Source organism: Nicotiana sylvestris, chromosome 7 (genome assembly GCF_000393655.2).
Source record: "Nicotiana sylvestris chromosome 7, ASM39365v2, whole genome shotgun sequence".
Classification (NCBI taxonomy): domain Eukaryota; kingdom Viridiplantae; phylum Streptophyta; class Magnoliopsida; order Solanales; family Solanaceae; genus Nicotiana; species Nicotiana sylvestris.
The window spans coordinates 40057146-40077788 of NC_091063.1; the positions used below are offsets into that span (position 1 = coordinate 40057146).

At 36.2% G+C, this 20643-nt stretch overlaps 1 protein-coding gene across 1 annotated transcript; it reads left to right on the forward strand.

Annotated features, from left to right (window-relative positions):
* The first annotated feature begins 3335 nt into the window (after nt 1–3335).
* Nucleotides 3336–4268, forward strand: LOC138873025 (uncharacterized). The gene is made up of 2 exons (XM_070151454.1): nt 3336–3391; nt 3491–4268. Exons 1-2 carry the CDS (start codon nt 3336–3338, stop codon nt 4266–4268), a joined length of 834 nt encoding a protein of 277 aa, XP_070007555.1.
* The last annotated feature ends 16375 nt before the right edge of the window (nt 4269–20643 follow it).

The following is a 20643-nucleotide window of genomic DNA, read 5'->3' on the forward strand; positions in this document are numbered from 1 at the left end:
TTTTATGCTTCTTCATGTTTCGTTATCGGTATTCGGTGTGTTAGAGTAAAATCGGATTGGTTTTGATAGGAAATGAGACACTTACTCTCTTTTAAGGAGGTTTAAGTTGGAAAAGTCAACCGAACATTGACTTATATGTTAGAGGGATCGGATTTGAATTCCGATGATTTGGTTAGCTTCGGGGATGATTTGTGACTTAGGAGTGTGATCGGAAGTAATTTTGGAGGTCCTGTGTAGAATTAGGCTTGAATTGGCGAAGTTAGCATTTTGGCGATTTCCGGTTGATCGGTGATATTTTGATCCGAGAGTCGGAATGGAATTTCGAGAGTTGTTGTAGCTTCGTTATGTCATTTTGGACTTGTCTGCAAAATTTGAGGTCATTCGGACGTGGTTTGGTTGGGTTTTTGATCAAAAATGGAATTTGGAAGTTCTTGAGATTCATAGGCTTGAATCCGATGATGATTTGATGTTTTGATGTTATTTTGGGTGTTCCGAAGGTTGGGACAAGTTTGAATGATATTGTGGGACATGTTGATATAATTGGCTAAGGTCCCGAGGGCCTCAGGTGGATTTCGGAAGGTTAACAGAATGGAATTCGGACCCAAAAAGAAAAGAAAAAGCTGCTACAATTTCTGCTGCTAAGCTATCTTTGGACAGCAAATGTGCAGTCTTGGAGCGTACTTCGGAGGCCTATATATTTTGATCTACAAGGAATTTTGAGATGATTCAAAAACGGAAGTTTTATCCCTTCGCGTTAAGTTTCCAGAAAGATAAGGAAATTGTAATTTGGACATCTGTAGAGAAAGTTATGATCGATTGAAGATGACTGGTGGAGCAGTTTCTCCAGAATTTTCTGATTTCATGGAACCGATTTTAGAAGCTCATATCTCGGGATATATAAAGAGTTATATGGTGTACAACCTATCAAATTAAAGATCTTCGAGTCTAGTTTCTAAATATTCAAACCGTTTGTAATTTGGATATTTATACAAGACGTTATGGGTGTTTAAACAGAAGATGTCCGATAAGGGAAAATTTTAATAGGATGTACAACTTGTATAGCACAAGTGCAAGGTACAACTCGATGAAGCACGGACAGATTCTTTAAACACGGATTTGGCTTATTTCTTTCATTTCTTTCATTTGGCTTGGATGATTTTGGAGAGAATTTCAAGGGGGATTTTATCAAGCATCAATGGTGAGTTGTTTCTACTTATTTCCAAGTTGAATACAAGATTATATGTGAATTAGAACATGAAAATCAGTAGAAAAGTGGGGATTTAGGGCTTGTGCTTTTGAGATATCTAGGGTCGATTTGAAGGGTCAAACGAGCTCCGATTTTTGTGTTCTTTATATGTACGGACTCGTGAGAGGACGAAGAACATTTTGTATAAAAAATTTTGAGTTTTGAGACGTGGGCCCGGGGCTCGGGTTTCGCCAAATTCGTTAATTTTGATATTTTTCGAGTGTTTTCGATTGGGTATTGTCCCTTTAGCATAATGCGACATATTCGTTGTGATTTTGAGCAGATTCGTCGCACAAGGAGGCTAATTTGAGAGGCAAGGGTATAGCGAGCTAGAGCTTTGGCCGGTTTGAGGTGAGTAATTGATGTAAATGATGTCTTGAGGGTTTGAAACCCCGGAATTTCACATCGTAATGCTATATTGAGGTGACTTGCACGTCGTATAATGGGCGTGGGGTAGAGCACCATTGGAGATTGTGACTTAGTCCGTCCCGAGAGATGTTTTTACCGTGTTTTCTACTTGAACTAAATTGAGAATCATCCTTACTTGGATTTAATTGTTACATTTGGGCTTCTTGCCAATTATTTGAATCCTTCAGGGATTGATATCACTGCTTTCGCATATTTTGCATATCATTTGACCTCAGTCCAAGGTTTTAAATACTGTTTTGCAAACTCAGCCATCTTTCTAAGATTTGAAAACTTAAATGATATTTCTAAATGATATTTCGGGCTGAGAACTACTGTTTTACAAATGCCCAAGGGGCTTATTATGATTTTTGGACTGAGCATGGATCGGGCTGCGCGCCGCAGCAGTGATTTGAAACAGTGGTAACAATGACACTGTATGATGTGACTTGAAATAGTGGTAACAATGGCACTGTGTGATATAAATTGGTCAGGTAACAATGACTGACCAGGACCTGATTGATGCCACGAGATGGCTTATTATTGCGTTCGGGCTGTAGGAGCCCCTCTGGAGTCTGTCCACACCCCCAGTGAGCGCCGTCGACGATAAATAAAATGGATAGCTCGGGCTGCACGCCACAGTGGGTACTAGAGAGTACCATCATATGCATTGCATTGCACTCATGCATAGAGTGTACCATCATATGCATTGCATTGCACTCATGTATTTGTTTTTATCTGTTATACCTGTCTCAGTATTTGGTACTTTGATTTAATTGACTTGTTGCTCCAATATTTGTTGTTCTAAACTGCCAGTTATAGTTTACTTTGTATTTTTCCATGATTTATTATTCTCAACCTTTATTTATGTTTATTACTCACTGGGTCGGAGTACTCACATTACTCCCTGCACCTTGTGTGCGGATCCAGGTACACCACAGACTGAGTGAGGATTTGTTTAGCTGAGCAGCAGTATCCGAGAGTATTGAGGTAGCTGCATGGTGTTCGCAAACTTGATCTCTCCCCTCTATCTCTATCTTTTATTCCGTATTTTTTCTAGACAGACTTGTAATAGGTGGATATTCTATATTAGAGGCTCATATTCGTGACACCGGATTCTATTGGGCTATGGTGTGGTATTTTAATTGAACTTCCGCAGATTTTATTATTGATTATACACTTGAATGAAATGACTTAGTAAATTCTCTGTGATATTTATCTATAATCTGAATAAGAATTTGGGATAATGTTGTTGAATGGTCGGGCTTGTGTAGCAGTGTGTTGGGCGCCATCATGACCGGGGTTGGGGTCATGACATGTTCAAAGATATACGAGCTGAAATGCATCGTGGACAAATGTGGTTGGAATGTACGTGCTACCAGAATAAAAAATTCCACACTATTCAGGGTGATAAAATATCATAACATCCATGAATGCTCGGTTGATGCAAGAAAATCAGAACAAAAACATGCTACATTAAATTTTATAAGTGAAAAAAATTATAGAACATGTTCGAGACAAAAAGATAGAGGTTACACGAGCCTTTATAGAAAATAAAATGAAAAAGAAATTTGGAATTGACATTGGTTATCACAAGGCACGGCGTGCTATTCAAAAAGCTGTTGCTTGCATAAGGGGAACACCTGAAGAGAACTACTAGATTCTTCCTTCATACCTACACATGATGGTGGGCAAAAACCCAGAAACATACACAAGCATAAAAAGAAATGGGCAGAATAGGTAAGCAAAACAATACTAACCATCAGCCTGAAGTTTCAAATGTTCCTATTTGAAAAACTTCACACCTTATGATTTGTTTTTTTGTGTTTCACTGTACAGATTATCTTACATGTTCTACGCTCCTGCGACATCAGTAGCTAGTTGGTCCTACTGTAGACCCGTTATTGCAGTAGATGCAACGTTTTTAAAGTCAAAATATCGTGGTGTTCTATTTGTTGTTGTATCAAAGGATGCAAACAATCAAATCTTTCCTCTATGTTTTGGTGTAGCAAATTCAAAAAACAATGAGGCATACATTCGGTTCTTCGGGGAAATGAAAAAAGCAATTCAAGTCCGTCGTGAACTGATTTTCTTGTCAGATAGAAACCAATCAATCGCAAATGGGATTAGAAAAGTTTTTCCTAAAGCTCACCATGATATCTGCCTCTATCACTTTGAGAAAAATTTAAAGCAAAGACATGCAAAAGCCACGGTAATAAATCTTTTTCAAAGTGCTGCAAGGTCATACAAACGTGAAGATTTTAATCAGTTAATGTCCCAACTCAAAAGTATTGACAAGAAAACATACAATTACATAATGGAAGAGCCTCCCGAGAGATGGGCTCGATCGTGGTTCCCACGGCGACGATATGATATGCTAACAACAAACGTGGTAGAATCAATGAATTCCGTTTCACGTAAAGGGAGAGAAATGCTTATTTTAAGAATGTTAGATTTCATCCAAGAAAAGTTGGGAGAGTGGTTTTACAAACGGAGAAAAAAGGCAAATGAAACTTTTCACAGAGTATCAATATGGGCAGAAGAAGAGATGACTAAGAAGATGGACTTGGCTTGCAAAATGTTTGTGAGTATATTTATTAACTTCAGTTTTTTATAGCTGTTGCAGTGATTTACTTCTTACATTTAAAAAAATTATACTTTTTTTTGAAGCAAAAATACACTAATATAGTTTGTCTTAATTTTTTATTCCTTGTTAGGTGTTCAACCTTGACTCAATGTTGTTTAGAATAAATAGTGAAGGAATCGAATTCATTGTGGACTTAAAGAAGAGAACTTGTGACTGCCTGGAATTCCAACTTGATGAATTGCCCTGTCCACATGCAATTGCTGCTATTAATAAGAGATATTTACATAAATCTGATTACTGCTCAAATTGGTATTCAAGGAAAACATGGTTGAAAACATATGAAGGACATGTGAATACCGTGAGAGATCAAAAATCATGGGATATACCACAAAATGTACAATCTAAGATCACAAAACCTCCCGATGTAGAAATTTTACAAGGAAGAGAACAAAAGAAGAGGCATATACCTACGACTGAATCAGTACCATTCAAGTCTACCAAATGCAGTAGATGTAAACAAGTTGGGCATAACAAAACAACTTGCTTGTCTTCTCCAGCACCTCATCTATATTCCAAGAAACACACTGAAAAATACTCCAACCTTCAATAATCCTTGGTCTGAATTTAGACTTTCTTTATTGTAGGACATAATTGAAATGTGATTTTTTCATAGGAATAAAAAAAATAAACTCTTGGACTATTTTATATACTGTTAAAGTACAAATCACTCATTTTTGTTGTGCAGGCTTACAAGTTTGGATACATTTTTAAAAAGTACGTAATGACTTCTGCGACAAAAAACTTTAGCTTACAGTATGTGAAATACATATTCTTAAACAAACACACACACACAAATACATACACACACATACGCATATAACATACAAAAAGAAACGCATGTACAAACAAAAGCTGCAGCATCTCTAAGCTGAAGTTATAGTAAAAGAACTTAATAAAAACTAAGAACCATACTGCAACTAAGAAATATAAAAGCAAATACCAACAAATAATAAGGATAATGCAATAGAAAGCTAAGAACAAAGAGGATGACAATTACATTGATATAAAAAGAGACGAGAACAATAAACAAAACTTCAGCTCTGTAGGCTGAAGTTATACAAAATGAACCTAAAAGCTTCAGCTCTATGGGCTGAAGTAAATAAAAAAGCATAGCATTAAAACATAAAAAAAGGATTACAAACACTAACAATCATCACCATCATCATCATCATCATCATCATCATCATCATCACAATACTCCTCAATTTCTCTAAATATCTCATCATCATCAGTATCAGAGATAACTATAGGGTAGTCAGGCAAAAGACCACTGAATCCAAGAAGATCAATCTTCAACTTGTTGAATTCATCACGCAGCTGACTTTGTTCGAAGATTACTCTGTCCATAAGAGGAAGAAGAGTCTTCAGGTTGTTTTGCAGCTTGGAATAGTCGTTCCAGCTGGGAAATTGAAAACTATCAAACTGCTGCACAACCTTGTCGAACGAGGTTGAATAACCTCCACAACTACGTTCCAGGTTAAGCTTGTTCTGGAATGATTCATTGGCAAAGAGCTTTGGTCTGATTCTCTTCCAATCAGCCTTTATTTGATCCCACAAAAGCATAAGATTATCCATCGGTTTGTTATTGTACCACTCACACTTCAAACTCTCCCACTTCTGCATAATTTCATCCATATTAGGCTTCCTACTTCCGCTTGCACCAGACATTTTTTCTTTAACAAAAGCTGAGACTAAGGATGAATATAAATTTAAAGTATGATAGAAGTCTATGAATGACTATGAAAATTTCAAGTGAAGAGATTGTAATATACACAAAGAGTTCACCTAATCAATTTAATATCTATAAATGTAACAGTAACTTTTCAGCTATTTTTATTGTTTTACGTTCAGAGAAATTGAATGAAACAAGATAAGTAGGTGGTAAAAATAAGTATGTGGTAAATGCAAAAAGAAATGTAACTTCAGCCCTAATAAAGCCCACAGTTTTTCTATAGTAAAAAAAAAATAACTTCAGCCTGAAAAATATCTTTTTGGATATTTACTATATAGTCAAACAAATTTAAATGAAGGATGAAGCAGGTGACAAAAGACAAAAAGTAGATAGTAAATGCAAAAAAGATAAGTATCAACTTAAAAAAATACCAAAACATGCTGAAGTTTTTGTCATAAGCTTTTTCAAAATCTTCAGCCCAATGTGCTGAAGTTATTTAGTTCATTTCTAAAACTTCAGCACATCATAAGCTGAAGTTTTTCATCGTGGATTCAATAGTTTTGTCGTAAAGCTTTTTCAAAAACTTCAGCCCAATGTGCTGAAGTTATTTAGTGCATTTCTAAAAATTTCAGCACTTGATAAGCTGAAGTTTTTGTCCTGAACTCGATAATTTTTATCGTAAAGCTTTTTCAAATAACTTACGCAGAAACTGCTGAAGTTATTTAATGATGAGCTAAAGTTTTTGTCGTACATTTGACACTTTTGTTATGACTTTTAACCAAAACTTCAGCTTAAAAAGCAAAAGTTATTTACTTCATGCTCAAGTTTAGCATGCTGAATTTCAACAAAAATATACTTGAAATTCATGAAAAAAGACACAAACATATTTGAATCAATCCAAGTCACATAATTCACACAAAATAATGTATATTCACAAAATCCAATTTTGTTTTCACTTACATCCTTGGAAAAAAAGAGAAAATTAGTTTTTGTTTACAAATTATTCTCTATTCAAAAAATTTACAGAGTGTCTTCATATTCTCCATAGTCATGTCCTAGTTGCTCTTCTTGGTTTTCTTAACCACATTCCATGAACCTTCACTATGTCTTCAACTGATTCAAAGAAGCGGCAATACGAGCACCTTACTTTACCACCTTGTACAGACCTCTGAATTACATTTGCCATATTCTTGCATTTTCCACATATTTGCATGAACGCCTTTCCAAGTGTGAAAATGCCTTCATGCAAATTCACTGTAGCACCATGAGCTATAAGACAGTCACGCTCCATTTCACCCAATTTAATTCCACCAAAGTGTTTTCTGTCAGACACAGGTTGACGAAGTTTAGTACTATGATATTTTTAGCAACTACCGTCTTCTTTCATAAGAAAAAAACAAGAAAACATTGGCCAAAGACATGCTTACTGGTGGGCATCTGGGAATTCGTGGGAAGCAAAGATAGTGAAGGAGAAGTCCAAAATACTTCATATGTGACGGAGAGTGGCCACATAAAAAACTTGAGCCCCAGGAAATTTGCTCTTTTTCCTAAAAGTTAAATTTATCAATTAGTAAAAAGAGCAAATTGTCCTGGAGCTCGAGCTTTTGATCTGGCCACTCTCCTTCACATATGAAGTATTTCGACCTCTCCTTTACTATATTTACTTCCCACGAACTCCCTGACACCCAATAAGCATGTATTAGCCAACATTTTCTTGTTTTTCTTTGAATACAAATTTAAAGAAATATGATAGAAGTCAATGAATGACTATGAAATTTTCAAATGAAGAGATTGTTAATATAGTCAAAGAGTGAACCTAATCAATTTAATATCTATAAATGCCGAAGAGATTGTTAACTGTTTTTTGTTCACAGAAATTGAATGTAACAAGATAAGTAGTTGGCAAAACAAGTAAGTGGTTAAAAAAAGATAAGTATCAAGTTAAAAAAATACCAAAATATGCTAAAGTTTTTGTCGTATCAAGTTAAACAAGTAAGCAGCTAGAAAATGCAAAAAAGATAAGTATCAAGTTAAAAAAATACCAAAACATGCTAAAGTTTTTGTCGGAAAGCTTTTTCAAAAAACTTCGGCCCAATGTGCTGAAGTTTTTTAGTATATTTCTAAAAACTTCAGCACCTGATAAGCTGAAGCTTTTTTTTGTTGGATTCAATAGTTTTTGTCGTAAAACTTTTTAAAAAAACTTCGGCCCAATGTGCTGAAGTTTTTTAGTATATTTCTAAAAACTTCAGCACCTGATAAGCTGAAGTTTTTTGTTGGATTCAATAGTTTTTGTCGTAAAGCTTTTTCAAAAAACTTCGGCCCAATATGCTGAAGTTTTTTAGTATATTTCTAAAAACTTCAGCACCTGATAAGCTGAAGTTTTTGTGTTGGATTCAATAGTTTTTGTCGTAAAGTTTTTTCAAAAAATTTCAGCCCAATGTGCTGAAGTTTTTAGTACATTTCTAAAAACTTCAGCACCCGATAAGCTGAAGTTTTTGTGTTGGATTCAATAGTTTTGTTATGACTTTTAACCAAAACTTCAGCTTAAAAAGCAGAAGTCATTTACTTCATGCTTAAGTTTTTTCAAACAAAAATGTACTTAAAATTCATGATAAAAGACACAAACATATTTGTATGACACAAAAGTGAACTAAAAAAATAATTAATGTATATTCACAAAATCCAAATTATGTTCAACCAATCCTCTAATCAAAAAATTCACACAGAGTCTCTTCAAAATCTCCATAATCATGTCCTTCTGGAGTTTCATAGCTGCTATCTTTTTTCCACTTTCCATGAGCCCAAAGATTGTCAGCCAATTCTCTCCTGAATGTCAATGACTGACTTTGATCGAAATTGAAGACATTTTCTTTCTTCAACCACATATCAATAAACTTAAGAGCAAATATACCACAATCAACACTACAAAAAACACATGAAAAAGGAATTGAAGAATAGTTAACACAAGGGCAAAAAATAATAAACATAAGTTGCATGGTAAAACATATGCGAAACACGTACTTGTTAGTCTATTGCGGTGTCTTCATCCACATAATTTGAAATTTTTTCACAGGACTTTCCCCATAAAATTTATTGTGTGCCCCAAAATCCAAGCATTTGAGACAGTGTGGGATCAACTGGGCATAAATTCTGACATGTTCAAGCGCACGATCGTATGTTACACTGCCCATGGAATCATACACATATATAATTTTATCTTTAAAGTCCAAAATTCCAAAAAAATAGTGTGTAGATGTCTGGCCCGTCCTTGGCTTAAGTCGAAATGGAAAGAATACTTTTCTGGCAGATGCCCATGAGATACCACAGGAAAGGTCGAGGCCTTTCACGTAGTTGGCCACCTTGTCATTCGTTGATTCTTCCTCAAACCAACTAAAGTCCGTAAGTGGCTGAATAATCGCTTCTTCTTCTTCTTCTTCTTCTTCTTCTTCTTCTTCTTCTTCTTCTTCTTCTTCTTCTTCTTCTTCTTCTTTAGCTTGTTGTTTGGATATCCTCTTTCTCTTTGATTTGCTCTTTTTTTTATCCTACATTCTCTTTTGCTTCCTTTTGTTAATTATCTTCATCTTTTCTTCTGAAGGATGAATACCATCCAGCTTAGTCATATACTGATCGAAAAGTAAATCTGTTACTGCACATCTTGATTTTGGATAACGTGGAAGGTGATAGCAATATTTTTTGCGCAAGTAATATATGCCCACATCAATATGCTGCAAATGAACAACAACAAATGATAACATGTGAAATTACCACTATGAAGTTTAGAAAAAACGCATTACAACTAACTGTTGTTGTTCAGAAGCAGGGGCAAAAACTACAGCCATCGTGGCAGATGCTTGACCAACCCTCTGTTGTTCACGACGTTCTTGTGTCTCTTCACGAACAACAACAGCAGCAGAATTACCTTATGAATCAGTCCCTTGTGTACTACCAAGTGAAAATAAACATAAATTGAAGTTGGGATATCACTGGTGTCACACATAGGAGAACTGGAAATCTTCATTATCTTAGGTTTTGGAAGAAGTTCTGATGCATCAGATGAGATCTGCAAAAGCAAGGAAAATATTAACATAAATAAAACTGATAGAAAACACACATTAGGCAAAAAAATAGCTTGTAATCGAATTGCAGAAAATAACTACCTGGTTTAAGTATTGCGACACAGATGGTGTTTGCATTCCAACATATCCTGTATCTTCCTGCAAAAAAAACTAAATAATACTGACTAAATTTTATAAAATAATACCAACACACTTCACACCTATCTGTGAGGCAACATGTGTGAATATATGTATTTCTCCTTTTTCATATAGCTGCATAAGCTCACCAAATTAATTTTAAGCTGCCTCGAGTCTTTCTGAAAAATCATTAAAAAGCATAAAAAAGAAAATAAAGTATGTAAAATTTCAAACTATAAAAAATATACTTCAACCAAATATAATAAATTCATGATCTATAGAATACCTTGACGTTTGTCTTCCGCTGTGGTTTACCCAGGCTGCATGCCTTTGTCAATATCAGCATTTACAGCTTCATTCAATTGTGAACCAACGTGGAGGAGCATTGGAGTATTCTCTGGAAGGTTTTTCTCAACTCTACCTTCATTCAATTCAGCATCATCATAGAGTTTTTGAGTTGTGTCAATTGAAGCACAACTAGTTTCAACTTCCGCTGCATATTCATAAAGAGGGTGAATAGATCAACTAGTTTTTCTATTTATATAACATAGAAAAAATTTATACCTGTAATGAAAATTTCACTACAGGATATTATACAAAAAAATAGTTAAAACTTCAACTCTAAGAAGGTTGAAGTTAGACAGTCACAAACAAAAACTTCGATAGTTACAAAAAAAAACTTCAGCTCTAGAGCTGAAGTTCGACAGTTACAGAAACAACAACCAGTTATAAAACAAAACATTCAGCAAAAAAATATCTTGTAGTTTTTACAAAAAACACAAACACATGAAATAAAACTTTAGCTCCTATCTAAGGTATCATTGAAATATTATAAACTTTACACTTTGTACCTGTAGTAACAATTTCCTATGTATCACCACCTAGAAGTTCTTTGCAAATAGCTAGTAATCCTGCATACCGATCCTCTTTCCCAATAGTGCTAGACACATCACTTGCTTTCAGTTCTAAAGTACAAATAGGTGCTTGATCTCCATCGTCAAATAAATTGCCTTTTCCAATATCACTTTCCAAAGCACAACTCGGTGCATGTTTTTCAGTGCCAATAACTTGATCATTTGAACCTTTCTCAGTTGTTAACTCTTCATCATTTCCATCTTTACTCTGCCTACAAACACTGGATTGTTCCTCTCCACCTTGTTATTGAATATGTTCATCGCCTTCAACAGCCGCTTCCTTATATGCATCATGAGCATTATGTTCTTCAGTCTCAACAACTTGATTATCTGCACCTTGCTTGCTTCCAATATTTTTAGTTGATAACTGTGCTTCATCATTCCATCTCTGCTCAATCTATCAGCACTGGGACATTCCTCTTCAAATTGTTCTTGAATATGTTGATCGCCTACAAAAGCCGTTTCCTCACGTGTAGCATTTACATCTGCGACTTTATCTTATGCATCATCAACAACATTAATATCTGATGGATGTTCGTAACAGTCGTTCCCCCTATCATATTCACGATGGTTACTCAAATCAAAATTGCCATCGTCCATTCCATTTTATTTGTTGACAATCTTAAACAACTGTTCAAACTTCTCATCGAAATATTCCTAGAAAAAAATTACTAACAATGATTAATCTGAATAACATCAGCAGAAATAAAAAGACTTCTCTATAAATTAGCTGACCTTCACTTTTACAAAAACCGCATCCACAAAAGCAGATCGCTCCTCCTTTTTAAACTTATCAAAAACTTCTTTCATGGTTGTGCTTCTTTCTTTTTCTGCATGCCTTTGAACCTCCATCGTTAATCTCTAGAATAGACACACAACAAAAATTCAGATATAGAAGAAAACTTCAGCTCAAAAACAAGTTGTACTTTTACAAAACATAAAACCAAAAAACTTCATATCAAAACTTACAGAACATATTGTGTCGAGTAATTCATTGTCATCAAAGTCACTTGTAGAACGGCTAGAACGACTTTGGGTACAAGATGATTCGCCCATAAAAGGAGTTCGATTCACTTCTTTTGATCGACTCCAACTACGTGGTGATTCACCAATAACAGGAGTTCGATTCGATTCTTTTGATCGACTCAGAGTATGTGGTGATTCACCAGTTGAAGGACCCGCGTTAAGTACCTTTGAACGAATCCGGCTGCATGGTAATTGACCCATTAAATGCATTGAATTCAATTCCTCTTCTGTAGGAATTATATCCAATACCCTAAAGCTGCGATATTTCTGTTTAATACAAAAAAGTATATTATAAGAAGAAGAAAACTAATACGTCAACATATTAACACAAAGACAAAAAAAAAGTAACTTACTTCATGACTACTAAACATCTCAGAAAGTTCGGAAAATTTAGGCTCTCTCACACATACATAACATAACATCCTGGGAACCTGAGGGGTATCAAGGTACTCATCCTCTCTTATATACTTCTCCCGAATATCTGGGAAGCGCTCATAGAACCAAGCACATAACGTATATGAAAATCCACCAAGTTTATACTCAGTTGCATGGAATTTGTTCTGCTTGTCCAATGCATGTTTCAGTGAGTAAATGAGCTTCTCATAATCCACATTACCCCAAGGATATTCAGCACAAACCTTATCATCTTCAATAATAGATACATACTCCTCCATCACAGATGACTTGGTCATTTCCCAAACAAAATAGACTCTACAACAAGAATTTTCATAAGTTTCACAGCATCATCATCGCTCTCGCATACGTGTATGTGATTCACAACATTCTTTGGAATTTCATTCCGAGTCATAAAATCTCAAATATCTTTCAAAGTCACACCCTTGGACTTACCAAAATAGCGCTTCAGAATATTGCTCTCTCGATTAATTGGTTTATCAACATTATGTGTTGTGATCCGCAAACCACACATAATGTGAAAGTCTTCAAGAGTGAAGGAAACATCATGGCCAAAAATCTTGAAACTAATCGAGTCTCGATCATTCGTGAATATTCGAGAAAGACACAGACAATTAACCAACTTCATGCTGCATTTGAAATTCTCCATAGCCATAATGTATCGAAATGTACCATTATGAAGGTTATCCCGTCATGTAGGAGTCAAGAAAGTTGCAATTAATTTCTTCAAATCGTGGTTCCCCTTCCAGTAACCCTTAGAGTTAAAACAATCTCGAAACTCAAAATATCTTTGACCTGGTCTTGTAGGTGGAGGAGCAGGGACATAAGGACCTGGGGGTATTACAGGTAGTCTAGGTGCTTTAGGTGCATTAGCTGCTTTGCGTACTTTAGCTGCATTAGGATCTTTAGGTACTTTAGGTGCCATCTGTTCAAAAAAGTAAAACATACAAAAAATAACATCAGGACATTATCAAAAAGATCAGTTAAAACTTCAATCTCTAAGAAGCTGAAGTTCGACAGTTACAAAACAAAACTTCAGCTCTAGAGCTGAAGTTCGCCAGTTACAAAAACAAAAACTTCAGCTCACCAGTTACAAAACACAAAACATTCAACCCCATGCTGTAGTTTTTACAAAAAACAAAACACAAATTCAAATCCAAAAATAATGCCAAAACATGAAAAAAAAACTTCAACTTCTATCTAAGGTATCATCACTTTAATTGTATCATCTATTTAACTCTCAAAATTTTTAAAACTTTGGACGTCTAATCACTGAAGAATTTATAGAATTTTCATCAACAACATAAGAACTCGTTCAAAAAACCTAAAAACACAATCGTAAAAGTAAAACTAATGCACTTATCAAACTAAACACTAAGAAACTATTTAATCATAAATACATGACTATCAAAACCAAATCAAGAAAAAAAACCCAGAAAATCGTAAAATAAAACCCAGAAAGTTAATGCAATGTACCTGTGATTAAATCGTAATGTGGGAACAACGATGACTAGCAGTTGAAAAATCAAAATAACGACGAAAACCCTTTGATTTCAGAAAAGAACAAATCAAAAAACGCGAATAACGGGAAAGAGAGAGAGAGACATAGGCAGTAAAGGACTAGTGTATACTTGGAGGGAAAGTAGTCTTTTAATGAAGAAGGGCAAAATAGTCTTTTTAAAAGGCTTTTGACAAAAAAACGGGTACGGGTGCAAATAGAAAGACAAAGAGGCTATAGGTTAAAAAGGGGCGCCCTGTGAAGAACAAATCCTGAAATTCAAATCTAGGAAAAATCAAGGTCTAAGAATGATATTTAGGAGCTTTTGCTGGATTATAAAGCCGCTGAAGGTTTATTTGGTCTGGGATTACACGGTTTCTGCTGCTGCTTCACTCTCAACTACTTTTAAGCTCCATATGTTGTTTATGGCCTTTATTTGGCAATTGGATTTGTTAAATTAGTTCCTGCCCGTTAGATATGTACTGAAATTTCATTTTTCTTCCAAATTTGTTCTAATATAAAAACGTGTTTGTCTTCTGTTGTATCTGCTATTTGTTTGGATTTATTGAGTTTGATTTTAGTTTAGACTTGGAAAAAATATATAGTCTACTGTGAAGTCATAGCTGTTCTCTTAATGTTGTTTTTATCTTTTATTTTATTCTTATAATTGTTTGGAGTTATTAACTTTGACCTAGTTTTAACATAAGAAATAAAATGCCCGTGGAATCAGTAGAACCTATTTACAGATTGGGTATGATTTTTGAATCATTAAAATGCTCGAGATCTGACAATTAGCGTAAATGGTGTAAAACGGTCATATTGTTGTAGTTGATTATAGAATAAACTGGGTATTTCAATTCAATTCTAATTTAGACCTGTATTTCTCTATTTTAAGTTCATTGTGGATGTATTTCAAAGTTGATGCATGATGCATGTTCAATGCTTTAAACGAATATGAGCAGTTTAATTAAATTGAATGTACTTAATCCCACAACTGTTCATAATAGTTGAATCCTACATACAACATTTCTCTTTTCCATAATCTATGCCCTTTTACAACCGTTTCAAATTTAGGAAAAGGAAACACATCATGAATATCTATATAATGCTTTACGCACGTTCTTTAATTCATTGTCCTGATTATGTACATGTTTGCGTGACATAATTACGATTTCTAAAAATAAATCAAAGTACGCATTCGCGCGACTTTGGTCGAACAATCTTAATAATTAATAAAACGTGATAAATTGTGTACACATACACATAACATAATTTTAACGCCCCAAATAAAGCGGACTTACACACATGTAATCTATTTCAATGATAAATCCATAAACGCCATATTAAAAGCGGTAAAAAAGTAAATGTACATAGGTTCTAAAATAAGTATTTAAATAATTTAATTAATCCAGGTATGATTAAAGCGACCGTGCTAAAACCACAAAATATGAAAATGTCTGAACCCTTCTCCCGGGTTAAAAGAATTATTTACCTGGTCTTCTGGTTTTCGCAGACTTTAAACAGAGTCAAATTTCCTCAATTTGGGATTTTAAAATAAACCCATGACTTGGGACACCACAAAATTATCCCAAGTGGCGGCTCTGAATTAAATAATTAATCCAATTTCGATTAATGTTACTTTAATTGAAAAAACTCCCCTATCCCTCATGAAAAAGGAAGCGTGACAGTTCTGGCGACTTTGTTGGGGATCGAACCCAGAGTCTCTAGTTTAGGGCTCAGAATTCAAGCTTAGTATAACTGTTATACTTGAATTTTAGTTATTATCTGATTTTTTATGTGTTTGAGCCTAATGTGCTAAATGTCGCTTTGATATTATTTGAACTGTATATAAACTGTTACGAAACCTCTCTTCTCTCTAAGTCTTCTAAATCTTTTGGGAGTGTGCGCTTCGCATGGATTCTTTTCTGTTAGATTCAGACCCTAATTTTAGAACGAGGTTCGAACAAGTTGCAAAGCCGGTGAAGCTTCTGTATCCCCGGTACGCTGACCCCTCCCCCTCCCCCCGGCTCGAGTTGTCTACTCGAGTAAGCCAGGTCTAGAACAATACACCCATGTTTTAAACTTAGAATGACACAGCCTCATGTCGAATCCCTAGTAGGTACGTTTGTTTGCATCACGTGCATTTGACTTTGGGGACTCAACACAGCGGTTGAGTCCGTCTAGGACAGGTTTATCCAAAAAAGACCATCCTGATACATTTTACGTGCTACTTGTACAATTATTTTCTTCGGTTTTCATGTTGATCGGCTTCCAGAATAGGGAAATAAAAATCAAGAATGAGGTAGGAGAGAGAAAATCACTCATTTTTTGAAAATCCCAGTATCCAAAATATCCCGAAGTTCTGCCAAAATTTTGAAAAAAACTAAAGAAAAAAAAAAGAAAAGACATTTCAAAATAATTCATATTTTCCTGTTGCGTCAAAACTTACCGAACTACGTTGGTTTGATTCCCACCGGACATGGGATACGTAGACAACCTTCATCAGGTTCAGCCATGTTTTTGCAAAAATAACCAAAAATATAAAAATGCTGCCATTTTGTCATAAATAAAGTCGGGTGATGTCTTTTTTGTCCAAAATAGCCAGAAATGTCCCGACGGACGCCTGAATACCGTTTTTGCAAGAATAGCCACCTTGAGCCCACTTTTCAATTTTAGGCCACTTAGCAGGCACAACCCTAAAATCTTCCCTTCTGAAGTGCTGAAGGTCGTATTTGCAAAAGTAGTTATGACTTGTTTCAAGTTAGATTTTGCAATAAATAATCTTTACATGGTCAGCGTTTTAATAAAATTCACATGTTTTAACCAGTCACCTTAATTTAAAAATGTGTAGAATGAGCACGGTTGAGAATGTACCTTTTCGAGTCGTAGATGAGATTCCACTAAAACTCCACATGTGGTGGAACGACCTGGGGGAGGTCAGCAAGCGTTCTGTGACTAAAGCTTTAGGTGGGCTCACCGGTCTTCTGAAGATTAATCCAAGGGTTGATATAATTGAGGCTTTGATACCATTTTGGGACCCAGCACACAATGTTTTCCACTTCTTTGACTTTGAATTGACCCCTACGCTAGAGGAGATGGCAAGTTACGTTGGTCTTGACGGGAATCTTAGGCACCAATATCTAGTAGCACCAAGAACTGTAACCCCTCATAAGATTTTGGACCTTTTGAGCATTAACCGGCGGGTTAAAGATGAAAATTTGGCCGAAGAATTCTGCATATTTCTCTTCTTGTATAGCAGGTATGGGGACCCTCACGGATTTGAGGCTCTGGACACTGGTTTGAGTCACGAGGGAAAGAAAAACAAGTGGGAAGCACGCAGAGGTTTATCCTTCATATTTTCATTCTTAGGCACTCTAATATGCCCAAGGAGTGACAAACATGTAGAACTAGGACTTGCAGGAATAGAGGACTTTATGGTCAAGAAGGCCAACGATACTCTTATACTGATGATTCTCGCAGAAATCTATCGAGCATTAACCGCCTGTCGAGCTGGTGCAAAGTTCTTCGAGGATTGCAACATGCTTTTGCAAATGTGGCTGGTGGAACATCTTTGTAATCGCCAAAAGTACATGAACTGCGGATTGACCAAACTCAATTGCATTGAAGAATACGGAAACCGGGTAAACGACTATGAGTTGCCGAAGGGTACTGAAGCATGGTTCACGTATTTGGGTTCTTTGACCGCAAAGCAAATTGAGTGAACTTTCAGTTGGCTCCCAATCAACGAGGTTATTTACATGTCTGTCGAAGTGTGCTTTCTCTTACTGATGGGTATTCGGAGTATTCATCCATATGCTCCGCATCGGGTCCTATTCCAACTGGGAAGGTATCAAACAGTCCCTCACGATGAAGATATGAGTCCACAGGTTATTGAGCTATGCCCAAAGGCTACATTCCCAGAAGAAAAGGTTCACTAGATTTTGCACCAATGTAGGTTTCTAGAGCCACAAACTCAAGTGCCGGATTTGTCCTCTAGTGAAGTAGAATATAACTACACGGCATGGTATGGTAAGAGAGTTCGGGTCGATCAAGAGCCAGAACAGCCTGCCAAAAGACCCCATGTCCAACAATTCACCGAAAGAGCGCAAGAACAGTAGGTTTGGTAAGCTAAAGAGAAGGAATACTAGGCCACCATAAACAAACTAGAAGATTAAATCAGAAACCTCAAAATTGATAGTAGTTTGCAGGCTGCCGAGGATGAAGGAGAAAAGAAAAAGTTGGCCCCAGAAAATGAAGCCCTCAGAGCTCAGATCCGGAAAATGAAAATAGCCGTCGAAACCCGGTAAGAAGCAAAAAAGATGAAAGACTCATAAGCAATCTGAGGCAAAAAGTGCATGATTATGGGGCTGATCTGACAAAGGCTGAGGAAGAATTGGCAAAAGCTCGGGCAAAATTAGCAAAAGGTGCAGAAGAACAAACAAGGTTTACTCAGCATTTAAAGCAAAAATATGATAGAGGAGTCACGATCTTAAGGGAAAATTTGACTAATTTCGAAAATGAAATGATTCAGCAAACAAAAGACTTCAAAACAGAAAGAGAACAATGTTATGCCTTGAGTTACCGATTAGAAGAGAGCATGCAGAAGTTGCAAGACCAAGACAACATGGCCACACAGGTGTTGGAGGCCCGTGCACAGCAAATTGGATGCTTACTTCAAGAAAAGGATGTCATTAGAATGAGAATCAAAGAAATAGCTTATTATGTTGCAATGAAATGCCATGAATATGAAGACATGACCAGATCTATGTATTTTGCTTCTGTGATGACCTTTGTTCGCCAGGTAATGGCTGATCTAGAGCACCTTTAGGAAATATTGCACGCAGGCCCGCGCCGAGACCGACTAATGTCCCGCGGGCCCTCGGAGTAGCATTGGAGGCTCTTATGTATTCTTGACTTTTTCAGCTTTGAGTCTGTACTCTACTTTTTCTCGAGTTTGTTCGTCTTTTTCAAGTCTGTTTGTTGTTCTGTTTTGAGTCTGTATGTTTCATTTTTTTAGTAATCAGTATTTTCGAGTTTTTGTAATAGAAAAGCCCAAAAGTTGTTTATTAATGAAATATTGAAAACCCCAAAAAAATTCTTTTCTTTTATTTCGCATCTATTCCTTGAACTACGTAATGGTCTGATTCATACGGCGTCATGACACATAGGCAATCCCCATCAGATTCGATCATAGCCATAGACAATTTGAGTGAAAAATAAACAAAAAAAAAAAGAAAGAAAGAAAAAGAGAAAAATTAGTGAAAAAAAAAAGAAAGAAAAGAGTGAAAAATAAAAGAGCGAAAAACAACAAAAAGAAAGAAAGAAAAAGAAATTAGAATTTGAAAATCGAGAAAAGAGATAGCAAAAGCTGGGATGAAACACACAGCCATTACAAAAATATTTAGAAACGTTTAACTGTTCAGGTGCATTGCATCCCCAATATGCAATTTCATATCTGTTAAATGTTTTAAACTGACAAGGTTGTTGTGTGTGCAAAATAGACAGGTCCTATTTAGGTGGTTGGTTTTGTTGGTAAACTGGCTTCCCATCCTTACTTCACAAGATCCAAAGGCAGTGTTCCTATGGCCTCCGAAATTCATCTATCAATTATCGATCTTGAGGACAGTCCGGCATCGATTATTCCACAGCTAGAATCAGCAGCCGCTGAAGAAAATAGGAGGATGTGTGTCCGCATGTTGGAGATGTGGAACGCCTGGTCCAACGACAAAGAACCACCCAGTACAATCCCCGAATTTCCTAAACTGCTCCCCAGGATAGGTGGAACCACCAACGTCCCTATCCCTATGACCAACCCATTCGTCATGTTTGGGTACCCTACTATATCAACCAACTTTATCGATATGCCTTCTGAGGTCCGCCCCCAAGCACCGTTTTCAGGGGTACTTTCTACATTGTTCACCTCACCACCAGTCTCTACTACGGCACAACCAACAAGGCCCAAGCCATGCTTTGAGCCTTTAGCTTTCACTTTTCAAGGCCCACAATTTTAGCTAGACACAACTCATGTTACTCAAAACTCTTACCCTCAGCACCCCTAATATGAGTCTCCAATGGAACATGAAAGAATAGTGAGAAACCCCGAGCATGAAGAAATGGCTCGGAAGATGAGAAGCCTATAATAAAGCCTGAAAAGCATGTAGGGACTGAGTGGCCAAAAGAGTGTCTTATACTCAGACCTATGTATGTTTCCCCATGTTCACTTGCCTGCTGGCTTCAAAATGCCAAAATTTGAAAAGTACGATGGGCACGAAGACCCAATCGCTTATTTGAAATGATACTGTAACTAGCTGAGGGGTGTTGGTGGAAAAGAATAATTATTGATGTTGATAGGTTTTCAATATCTTTGCCTTGTGTTTTGATGATCTAACAAACTTAATGTCAAGAACCAGATAGGGAACCTGACTCACTTGGATTACATTGCATCTAACGGATTCCAGCCAAATGTGAACTTGCTACAGCTTCAGGAGGTAGGAACCTAGACAAGGACTTGATACTCTTGTGGGTTCCTCATGCTAGTACAAATTCAATTGGACATAGCTGGAAACGAAGATTCTGCCGCACTGCACTGTTTCCAGCGCACACTCATTCTCTAATCAACTAAAGTACA